Source organism: Taudactylus pleione, unplaced genomic scaffold (assembly GCF_031769625.1).
Source record: "Taudactylus pleione unplaced genomic scaffold, aTauple2 ptg000288l, whole genome shotgun sequence".
NCBI lineage: Eukaryota > Metazoa > Chordata > Amphibia > Anura > Myobatrachidae > Taudactylus > Taudactylus pleione.
Window position 1 is genome coordinate 2,001,238 of NW_028284690.1, and position 12,314 is coordinate 2,013,551.

Below are 12,314 nucleotides of genomic sequence, written 5' to 3' on the forward strand. Positions count from 1 at the left end.
CAGAGAATTGTGTACCAAGTAGAAGGCTCATCTATGAGGTTTCCATCTATAACTGATAGAAATCTCTTTTTTTTTTAAATTCAGAGATGGGGAAAATGAAAGTCATACAGTAAGCCTAAAAATAACATTGCCTGTTCATTTTTACAACAAAAAGCTGAAAACATATAAAGCACAAAACAAGGTATACAGTAAAATCATAATACAGAATTGTTTAATGTTTGAAGCTAAATCCTACTGAAGAGACCATTTATGATGTAAATAAAAACAAAGGACAGAAACAAATAGCATTTATCCATTTTTTAAGGTACGACATGCACTTTGTAAAGTCAACACAAATAGATTAAGATTTTTGAAACATTTAACATTGAGGGCAGAGTCTGGTTACCATAGATACAGTAGAGTCCCATGTCTCCGGCTCTTTCTTTACACAACAGTAGCGGTTTTCTTTTGGCTGTGTGGGAGAGGGGAACAAAGAGTCCTCTCTCATTACAGAAACAAAAATCCAGCTTTGAACAGCAAGACAACTTTTTTTTGCAGAAATCCTTTTTTCTTCACCCTTATTCACAGATATCAGTTTGCAATCTCAAACACTCATTTTCTTGTAGTCTTTGAATGAATGGAATATAATATATATACTTTTGTTGTACTATGAGAAAAGTTATAATTTCATTATGATAACATAACAGCTGTAGTTCAAGAACTACTTTTTTAAACTATGAAATTAACAGTTTAGCAGTTACTCCAATGGTCTGCAGTATTAAAATTGGAACCATAAAAAGGGATTGGAGAGAAATCACCATAAATAAATAACAGATAAATAACATGTTGTTTATTCAACAGGACCTATAAATGAGTTGTCCATTCAAGCACTTTTTTGAACATAAAATCCCAAAGCCTGAATCCCCTGCCTAATTCCCCTCCCCTGGCTGCTCCCTACAGAGTCATTCTCTTGCTGCTGTTGACAAGGGGACTAGGAAACGCAGTGCGGCCTAACCATACGGGCTTGTCGTATGTTGGCAGTAGTGCCCGGAGTGCCCTCCACATATGATAAGCATTACCATTTGTATAGAACACTTTACTTCAAAATGTTCCTGCCACCAATGGTATCAGGAGAAATCTCTATGGCAGGAACACGATGAGCTAAGAATATCCTGATTAGTGTTCCTGGACACCAGACCCCTCCTGACCGTTGTGGGCAGGAGGGTGTAACGTGTTTGGATGGATAGCCTCTTTAATGTAACAGGAACAAATCCATATATAAAGTTCCCAGAATTTGAATTTGGCATGAGCTGAATGCTAACACATTTTTGTTAATACTACTATTTTACTAGCTCAAAATGTCCCTCCTTATCCCTGAAAGCTACTTATCACTTTATAAATATAGCGGCTGATGCAGAGCGAGAACTACGCTGGTTTGCACAAAGTATATAGTGTAAAACTGCTCTGTGCATGCTCAGAAAACCATAAATGAGTGTAAGTGTGCTGTGTATATGAAGTATGCCTAAGATAAACCTGGCACATACAGTATACTACGGATGCAGGCCTGCACACATCTTGTTATAGTTACTGAACCCATTTTCGCCTGCAATTTTGGGGCAATTCAGCCACATAGTTATACATACCTCTGGGGAACAACATGAGAACAGTGCATAGGAAAATAGTTTACCAGATATGTATGCCTTACATTACATTTTACACTGTATTGTCATTTCTATCAACTATTAACCTAAACTGTCACAATAGTTGCATACCTATTTTTCCTTATTTAATTTGAAGCCCATTTCAGCAAGCCGACATCTATCAGAGGAAAACTTTCCCAGTCATTGTGTGACACTCTTAGCTCTAATAGGCTACCGCCTAGACTAATATAGCCAACACTAAAATTACAGATCGCTCCATTGTTCATTTCATTTTACCTGCACCTCAATCATACATGCACCATCTTTACTGCATTTTATAATGTCCTTTGTCCTCCATTTATTGAACATCATATAACCCATTCTTTTTAGATTATGAGGATATGATCACTATATACATGTATGTCATTTGTATGCAATTTTTTGTTCTCCCCTCCTCTTCATTAACATGGCGTTCCCAGATGTTGTTCAGGATCACTCGTGCTGGAGTAAGGCGGAGTTAGCTGATCCAACTTTGCATCCATCACATCCGCATTACGTACACTGCCTGGATTAGCATCATCCTCATCACAGCAACAGCAGCAGCAATCCAGGAAAGCCTGGCCTAGTGGTTTGGAGACGCACAAGAGCAGGACAGGTGTTACTGCACACTTCAGAAATAGGAAAAACTGAGTGATAAGTGTCAGAAGGTCCTGTGAGACATCCAAGCTGGTGTAAGTGACCAAGATATTTGTGACATTTTCAGGAAGGATGCAGACTCCATATACAATGGCCAGACCTGCTACTATCCAACTATGCTGACGTTGATACTGCCCATCTTTTACATTTTTTATGTTTCCAACAATCCGCAGCGTCACCAGTAGTGAAGTCATAGTAAAGAGGAGTGGTAGGCAGAAGTAGCAGCCGAGGAACCACCACATACGGGCTTGCTTGTAAGTGAGAACTAGAGAATAGAGAATTGGAGGCAGGTCCGGAGAGGGATACATGACACAGGAATCACTGACTAACCCAGACACTGGAGAATGCTCCTGGTTAAACTGCCACAGAAGGATCTCTGGAAGAGCAAGTATCAGGGAGCCAATCCAGATAACAGACACTTTTCCCAGGATGGACTGACACTGTTCCACTGGTCTTGAAGATAGTTGGGAAGAAGTTATAGATTGGAAGCGATCTATGCCCAGGGCACATAAGGAGAATGTAGAGACACCAAGAGACGAAACCTATGCAAAAAAATAAATACATATTAAGCATACAGTAACAGATTCCAACATTATAGTTATGCTCAAACTTCATGGTGGACTAAAATTAAAATGGCCAAACTCTCCATCTCAGCTTTGATCCTCTTTCCAAAAAATGCACCCAGTGATGTGTGTAGATATTTACATTAACTAAACATATCCACTTTTACCACTTAAAACCCTTTATTGTTTATACTATTTATTTGGAGGTTATTCAGTCACTTGATAGCAAGAAGGCCTCTGACAAAACCATTTGGCAATTTATGCACCAAACCCTAAAAGTTTTGGCATTTCTGAAGATTGTCATATGCCTAACTGGCACATGAGCCGTTTATGCATCCCCTGCAGCCAGAATACTGATAACGGCATGTCCCACATATAAGGTACCATTCATAATGGTATTGCACCTGGGTACCCTGGTTTTTGCCTAGATGATTGAGCCACAGCTATAAGAGTATCACAGGCTGTAAGAAGGATGGAGGTGTAAATCACCAATGATAAAATATCACTATTTGCAGATGACATTTTCCATACCCTCACACAACCTTAAACAAGCCTCCTCAATCTATATTCTTATACAGAGCTGTACAGAGAATAGGTTATCACTCACATCTGTCTCCGTGCCAGAGAAGCTTATGGTCTAAATACCCTAATGCACACACAGACACTAGGGTCCATTTTTTGAAGAAAACCCCACGCAAACACAGACAGGACCATATAAACTCCTTAATCCACATAAACAATTTACTCTATCATCTAAAGCTGGGTACACATTATACGATGAATGGTCTGATATATCATCCCGCCACAGATCATTCACGGTGGTCATTCATCGCATTGCATCGTCCCATCTGCTGTACTGTACGGCATATGGGACGATGCAAAGGACTATGCTGTGCTGTGTAACAACATGCAGCATGTAACAATACATTGCACTATCATACATTGGATAATGCAGAGTGTACGGAGCATACAATGTATTGTTACATCGCATTGTTGGGTTGCACTGTATCTGGTGTGCACCCAGATTTACAATAAAAATATTGGATTCTAGTACACTTAAATGTAACCTTTCATCACCCATCTCACCTACAGATGTGTCCACATACAGTACATCTTTTCTCAATATGTGCCAAATAGCCCCGTTTTGACGCAGCACGTCTTGCACCAAGTATACCGTCGGAGACTTTTCTTTCCCAAAATATGCATCACTAATGCAATTAAGTGCAATGCAAGAGTACACTGACTACTAGTGCTGGCATTTTAAGTACTTCTGTGTGCAACCAAGTTTAAGGAAAAGGAACAAAGTATGGGAATCGCTATCCATGGCAGCGTGTCTAGGTTGTGCCAAGGGTCTCGCAATATGGCACAAAATATGCTAGGTGAATGAGGACACATCTGTATCACACCATATTGGCCATCCCACATTTCCCAACCAGATGTGATCCCGGGTGTTTGACTCAAGGATTCCGTCAGGAAATAAATATACAGTCAGGTGCATAAATATTGGGACATTGACAGAATTTTCATATTTTGGCCTCTATTCACCACCACAATGGCTTTGAAATGAAACAAACAAGATGCGCTTTAACTGCAGACTTTCAGATTTGATTTGAGGGTAATTACATCCAAACCAGGTGAATGGTGTACGAATTACGACGGTTTCTATATGTGCCTCCCACTTTTTAGGGGGCCAAAAGTAATGGGACTATGAACTCGAAAGCTATTTCATGGACAGGTGTGGGCTATTCCCTCGTTATCAATTAAGCAGGTAATAGGTCTGGAGTTGATTCTAGGAGTGACATTTGCATTTGGAATCAGTTGCTGTCGACTCTCAATATGAGATCCAAAGAGCTGTCACTATCAGTGAAGCAAGCCATCATTAGGCTGAAAAATCAAAACAAACCCATCAGAGAGATAGCAAAAACATTAGGTGTGGCCAAATCAACTGTTTGGAACATTCTTAAAAAGAAAGAACGCTCCGGAGAGCTCAGCAACACCAAAAGATCCGGAAGACCACTGAAAACAACTGTGGTGGATGACAGAAGAATTATTTCCCTGGTGAAGAAAAACCCCTTCACAACAGTTGGCCAAATCAAGAACACTCTCCAGGAGGTAGGTGTATATGTGTCAAAGTCAACAATCAAGAGAAGACTTCACAAGAGTGAATATAGAGGGTTCACCACAAGATGTAAACCATTGGTGAGCCACAAAAACAGGAAGACCAGATTAGAGTTTGCCAAACAACATCTAAAAAAGCCATTACAGTTCTGGAACAACATCCTATGGACAGATGAGACAAAGATCAACTTGCACCAGAGTGATGGGAAGAGAAGAGTATGGAGTAGGAAACGAACTGCTCATGATCCAAAACATACCACCTCATCAGTGAAGTATGATGGTGGTAGTGTCATGGCGTGGGCATGTATAGCTGCCAATGGAACTGGTTCCCTTGTATTTATTGATGGTGTGACTGCTGACAAAAGCAGCAGGATGAATTCTGAAGTGTTTCGGGCAATATTATATGCTCATATTCAGTCAAATGCTTCAGAACTCATTGGACGATGCTTCACAGTGCAGATGGACAATGACCCGAAGCATACTGCAAAAGCAACCAAAGAGTTTTCTAAGGCTAAAAAGTGGAATGTTATGCAATGGCCAAGTCAATCCCCTGACCTGAATCCGATTGAGCATGCATTTCACTTGATGAAAACAAAACTGAAGGGAAAATGCCCCAAGAACAAGCAGAAACTGAAGACATTTGCAGTAGAGGCCTGGCAGAGCATCACCAGGGATGAAACCCAGCGTCTGGTGATGTCTATGCGTTCCAGACTTCAGGCTGTAATTGCCTGCAAAGGATTTACAACAAAGTATTACAAAGTAAAAGTTAGATTTAGGATTGTTTAGTTTGTCCCATTACTTTTGGCCCCTTAAAAAGTGGGAGGCACATATAGAAACCGTTGTAATTCCTACACCGTTCACTGTAATTCCTATTCCTACACTGATTTGGATGTAATTAACCTCAAATTAAATCTGAAAGTCTGCAGTTAAAGCACATCTTGTTTGTTTCATTTCAAAGAAATTGTGGTGGTGAACAGAGGCCAAAATATGAAAATTCTGTCAATGTCCCAATCTTTATGCACCTGACTGTATAACCAATCTCTCTTAACATTAATATCCTGATCCACTAACCAATATCCAGCAAACATATGTCTCATTGGATCCAAGATTTTATGAATGGCTCCAGATCAGGCACTTTGTCTTCTCAATCCCCTCTGGGATATCTTCTGTACACCTTCTATTGAAGCGAACTTAAGTTAAATTGGCACAATTTCCTCAGTCTATATTATGCTCTGAGATATATTAACAGAATCCCAGAAGCGATGTGAGTGTGATTCCGACCTTAGTAGAAGACTACTTTGAGAAAAATAGGGATTAAATACAGTAGCCTGAAGTTGTATTTCTATTTAATTCAAGTAAACAGCACAAAATATACTATCGGTACCTTCATATGGTGTATTCTATGGCCAGTCCTATCTATTAGAAGAACTCTGGGGACAGCAGAACTTTTTATTGTATATTGTGGACCTCTCTCTCTTTGTCATAAGGTTTACAGACTCCTGAACATCTTGTGTGTGTGCCCAATACAAAAAGAATCTTGGACTTTCCTCTTCCCATACTTGTAAAATAAAAAACTAGACATTCCCTTACAGCCCATCGGGAACAAATAGTACCCACCCATAATAATAATAATAATAATAATAATAATAATAATAATAATAATAATAAGGCATGTTGCATGCATAGAAAAGTCACCTAATAGCTCCATGACAGACTGGATCATTTCACTCAGGTCTGGACCCATGGACCTTTAGTGAATGATAAAACTAGTCCTCCTACTATTTATAAGGGTTACTTTTATCCTTGTCCTTATAACCTCAGTACCTGACCACCCCTTACCTACAACACCACATTCACTGTGTTAGCGGGTTGGGTACAAAAGGTCTACAATAACAAAAAAAAGGTTGACACTAATTTGGTCGAAGTGGTGGAGGTACAAAAGGTGGACAGGTTCAAAAGGTTGTCATGGAAAAGGTCGACATTTTTTTTCTAACCCTAATCTTCACTCTAACCCTCCTCTTGGTCCCTAACCGTCCCTCCAAGGGCCTAAACGTCAGGGTAATTCCCTAACCGTCCTCCTAGCGCCTAACTAACCCCCCCCCAAATAAAAATTTTTTGAACCTGTTGACCTTCTGTACTGTCAACCTTTTGTGATGGTGATCTTCTTGTGTCAACCAAATCATTGTCAACCTTTTCTGTATAACAAAAAAAATATTGTTTTGGGTTTTTTTTGTCACGCTCTACAGAATAGTGTGGGGTTAATCAATGCTTTGAACTTTATACTACATTACTGAATTTACTTAAAGTTTTAATGTAATTATGCGTAGATTAGCAGGCTTTGGGGTCTCCTCCATATTTGATTTAGGTTTCATTTATTTAATGCAATGGTTCCAAAACTAGGTGCCGTAGGGCACTTGCAGTAGTGCAGCAGGTTGGTGGTCCAGGACAAAATCAAATTATTTTTGGTAAATGTGATAGGTAAAACCAGTGCTGGAGGCTCATAAAATGTGTGTACAAACAAGTGCAACCCTGTCCACCACCACATAACTGAACCTAAGCTTGACACATAAGCACTATTTACTTACTATAACAATTTGTGCTAAATTTCTCAATAACAAACTTGTGGCCTAGGGGTTCCATGAACAAAATGCTGATACTCTAGGGCACCATTATTCAACAAAGTTTGGGAACCACTGATGTTATGTTTAATGAAGGTTTAATGCAAAAAGCGTAACTGCCATAGTAGCAGGGCGTGCAGCTACCATGGGGTCTGCCTTCCCTGTCAGAGCCTCATTTGTAAGTGTTTCACTATTAGGTGGTACATTAGGGCCTTTACAAGGGATAATCTCCCTGGCTTAATGTGTATTTAATGAAAACACACTGCTTTCATCCAGGTTGTATGTGGTGAAGTATATGTTGGGATGCAAGTTACAGCTATTGTGTTACATTTCAACCATATACTATAAGATCGATAAATTAGTCTCCGCAGAAGCATCTGCATACCTTCAAGCTAGCCGCTACCATTTAGACCCGTATTCAATTTGAGGCGAAAAGCCGTTTCCGCGTGTTTTTGGCTGAAACTTTTCACCGATTACATAATTTTTGCCTGTTTTGACTTTACTTCGTATTCAATTTGGAAGACTTTCCGCCTAGGCAGAAAGTCAATGCAATGTAATAGACGGAAAAGTTTTGACTATGAATAGGATGCAGAAAAAAGTGCAGAATTGGGGTTTTGGGGTGCAACGTCGCGGGAACCCCCATGCAGCCTTCAGACAGTCCCCCAAAGGTAAACTGTCAAAATTTTTTTCAAAACACTGAACACCCCCAAAAATTACTTTGAATTTGGGGGTGGAAAAAAAAAAAATGTTGGGAGACAAAGTTAAAACTAACGAACTTGACTCTGGGGGGGGGGGGGTCCCCAAGTATGCCCCAAGTGTTTTTTTGATTGCAGGTGCTTGCGGCGGGTGGATTTTTCATGATTTTTTCAGCTTAACTTTAGCAATTTTTAAATATGCTGGCCCCCATTTTCAAGTACCCCAAATTTGCTGGGATAAGTTATTTTAAGCAAAAAAAACCACCTGAATACTATTCTGCACCATGTATACAAAAACGCTATTTAGCAGCTATTGAGCCCGTTTAAAAACATCAAATACCTTGAGCAAGCCAAATCGGGGGAGGGGGGGTACCATAGCTAACCCGCATGTCAGAGCATCTTTTGGGGGGTCTCAGGCTGATTTCCCCAAATCTGACAGTACTTTCTGCCTGTTCAAGTTTCCACGGGTCCCATTTTCGTGTACTTTCATATTAAATACTGGGTAAAGTGGACACGCGCGCGATACTTTTCTGCCTACAAAACACGCGGTGTAGGCGAAAAGTCTGGGAAGTGGAAAAGTATCGCGGGTCCGCTCTAATTGAATACGGCTCTTAGTGGTGATTTGGTACCAGACTTCATTAATACACAAGGATATGAGGTTGCAGGATCTCTCTTTGTTAGATATATGTATTGATATGTATGGCTGCAATACATTTATTCTGGATTCTGTCACACACTGCACTAAGGACTTTGTTATTGGATTATACTGTTAACAGGATTTGAACTGGCTGTCCAAATGGGGTCCGTGAGCATTAAGTGGTGAAGTAAATCAGTTTGGAATGCAGTGTCTATAAAGTTTTAGGGATGTCAATCATAATTAAAGTCAAATGGCACTGCACTAGGGATCCATCCATATATAGCTCTGTAGGGATAAGATAATTGCTCTGCACATACTGTTCTTTCATTATATTTGCAGACATTAAAGACATGGGTGATTTGGTGTGTGTGTGTGATATATATATATATATATATATATATATACACACATCCCGGCAAATGGGATGCCAGTGCTTAGAGTACAGAATCTCATCATCCCGGAGGTAAGTAGCGGGGTTAGGGTTACGCACTAGGGTGGAGGGTTAAGTTTAGGGTGCGGGGAGGGGGTGGTTAGGTTTAGGCACTGGGGGGGGGGGGGGAAGGTTAGGTTTAGGCACCAGGGAGGGAGGGTTAGGGCATAGACTCCCGAACGCGGTCCTCAAGGCTCCCCAACAGTACAGGCTTTAGAGATAGCCATGGTTGTGCACAGTTTATTACATCAAATTGACTGAGGTACTAATTAAGTCACATGTGCTTAAGTGTGGATTTCTCTAAACCTGAAGTGTTGGGGAGTCTTGAGGACCACGTTTGGGAACTATATATATATATATATATATATATATATATATATATTATATATATATATATATACACACACACACACACACACATATATATATACACATATACACATATATATAACCTCCAGGCACTCCTTATGAAAAAAAAAGTAAACTGTTTCTGGCTCCTTCACAGTTAGGGGTAGGAGAAGGGTTAGGATAACTACAGGCAGACATGGTATCTATCAGGTCACTCGCTGGCATCCCATACCCAAACCCATATATATATATCAAGACAAATGGCTTCATTCCATGGCACTTGGTATTTATTTACATCAGAAATGCACTATAATGCAGAAAATACTATTAATCTCTGAAGTTATTTACAAAAAAATAATAATATTAGCAGCCAGATGTAAAATCAGATGTGACAATAGCTAATTAATTATACAGGGAATAATTGCAACAACATGTTGGTACTACAAACCTATCTCTGAATATTCTTTTGTTTGGATCCTAAAATTATCTACATTCAAGTTCTGGGCGTTTCATATATGACCTTTCTGGATATTTCTCTATTGTGAAAGGTTTCAAAAAGAATGCTGCAGACTCTTAATATTTGCAATGCATTTATAATGTATAAAATGAGTTTAACAACTTTTCTCTCAGGTTACTTTGTTTCAAAATATATAGGTTTCCTAAAATATTCTCACCTCCATATATGGTACAATGCGACATGACAGTACCCCAAGAAGTCTACGGTGTGTGATCTCCTGGAAGACAACCACAGGCAAACAGAAGAAGAGGAGCAGGAAGTCCCAGAGTGCTATACCAGCCAGGATGGAGTCCCAAGCACTCTTCATAGACATACTGTGCCACACTATGCACATGATGGATAGATTGGACACAATGCCCACAGCAAACACAACCAGAGACAGCAGAAGCACTCCATATGCGCTGAGGGAATTTTCACTTAGTGGATACAGTGAGTTTGCCAGCTTTGGTCTCCAGGTGCTTGAATGTGAGGAGTCATTATGCATTCCATGTACATCTGGTGCTCCAATGGTTGAAGACTTAATGAGCCTAGGGTATCCTAACATCCTGGCATCTTCTCTGGGCTCTGCACCTTGAGAACCTCTTTTAGCTCTCTCTTTCACCCATTTGTCTATCTCCTGGTAAACATTTCCTACTGCAGTGGTGCTCCTGTACGGAATCTGGGCTATTGGCTCTGAGCTACAACTCGTCTTCTTGATGTTTGCAAACAGAAAAAACAAAATAATCAGTAAAGATCCAAACACCACTCTGGAAGCAGTCATACTTGCAAAGGAAAAGTCTGTTGCAAACTGCAGAGAGGAGGGGATGTAAAGTGAGATAAGGGAGGAGAATTGCTAAGCTATGGAGTGACACAAAGAGAGCCCTATTCCTCTGTGAAAGCTTCTGTGTTTCTCTCGCATGACTAAACACTGTGCCAGATTCTTTCCTCACTTCTTTATCTACATATTATGTGTACCAGTCTCTGCTTTCTGCCCTCTGGCACCTCCCAGTGGTGTGCCCAAAATGCAGTCAATATGCATGTAGTACCGCCACCTTGCCAATTTAAAGAATAGTAACTTTTTTTCAGACTAGAAAATTTTATGAAGAACATTTAAGTATTTGAAATGACAAATACATACATATATCACCATGGCCCTGGTTTCTAATATGTTTCAAAGCAAACACTGCTCTCCCCATAATCAATTTTTAACAGAGCATCTTCTCTATATAATATTTGTGAGTGGTGATAAAAATGACATCATCACAAACAGCACACATAGTGCATGGCTGCAGGGTAGAAATGGCCATTGATGGGTTAGTCATCAGTGGTTAACTTTGATGGTTTCAATGACAGGAGAACCATCGATTGTTTCACCCACCGATGGTCAGCCCTGCTCTATTACTCACCAGGCAGCATGGTAATTATCCCGGCGCTAAGTGGAAGAAAAAAAAATATCAGGGAACTCAGTACCATCGATGGCAGAGAACCATTGGATCAATGCCATTGATGGCTAAACCATATACCATCGGTGGATGGCCATATCTACTGCTATATGTCTTTCTAGCAGCCGCAAACTCCTGGGGCCCAGGTCAAGCTATCCCCTTGTACCTGGGCCTGCGTGACTGACGCTGTGACTTTGCACTGGTAACAAAAAAAAAAAGACATGTGTGAACACCAGCGGGAATGAGCCAGAACAGGGGGAGCACTCAGTCAGTGATGGCGGTCAGCCCTTGGAGCAAAGCAGTACACAGATGAGGGTACAGGGTGAGTAAGAAAAAGTGTAAGAGATAACCATAGAAAAGAGTATAGGAAGATGTAAGTAGGAAAACACAACAGTATGAGGAATAAGAGAGGGAAAAACCTGATAGGGAGTAATAGAGGGAGCAAGTGGCAGCCAGAAAGGAGAAAGAAGGAATGGGAGAGTGAGATTATTACAGATACGCAATAAGATTTCTTAGTAGAGAAGTAAGAATAGAAGAGAATATAAGGAGACTGATACTGACAGCAGGAAGTAAGATTATTAGTGTTAGCACAGGCATCAGAGGGATAGTACTGAGGGGGGGGGGGGGGGGGGGCGCTGGGAGGGAGAGAGAG

At 40.4% G+C, this 12,314-nt stretch overlaps 1 protein-coding gene across 1 annotated transcript; it reads right to left on the reverse strand.

Moving 5' to 3' along the window:
• Positions 1-239: 239 nt before the first annotated feature.
• LOC148511966 (G protein-coupled receptor 37-like 1) lies at positions 240-11,036 on the reverse strand. Its single transcript, XM_088482447.1, has 2 exons — positions 10,399-11,036; positions 240-2,857 (listed from the first exon to the last, which is right to left on the reverse strand). Exons 1-2 carry the CDS (start codon positions 10,999-11,001, stop codon positions 2,081-2,083), a joined length of 1,380 nt encoding a protein of 459 aa, XP_088338573.1. The 5' UTR covers positions 11,002-11,036; the 3' UTR covers positions 240-2,080.
• Positions 11,037-12,314: the final 1,278 nt, after the last annotated feature.

What these genes read in the sequence shown, in the direction of transcription:
- LOC148511966 (XM_088482447.1), bottom strand. Translation starts at nt 11,001, where the DNA reads ATGACTGCTTCCAGAGTGGTGTTTGGATCTTTACTGATTATTTTGTTT. An exon ending in GCATTGTACCATATATGGAG is followed by an intron (nt 2,858 to 10,398) that starts GTGAGAATATTT and finishes TTTTTTGCATAG; the next exon opens with GTTTCGTCTCTTGGTGTCTC.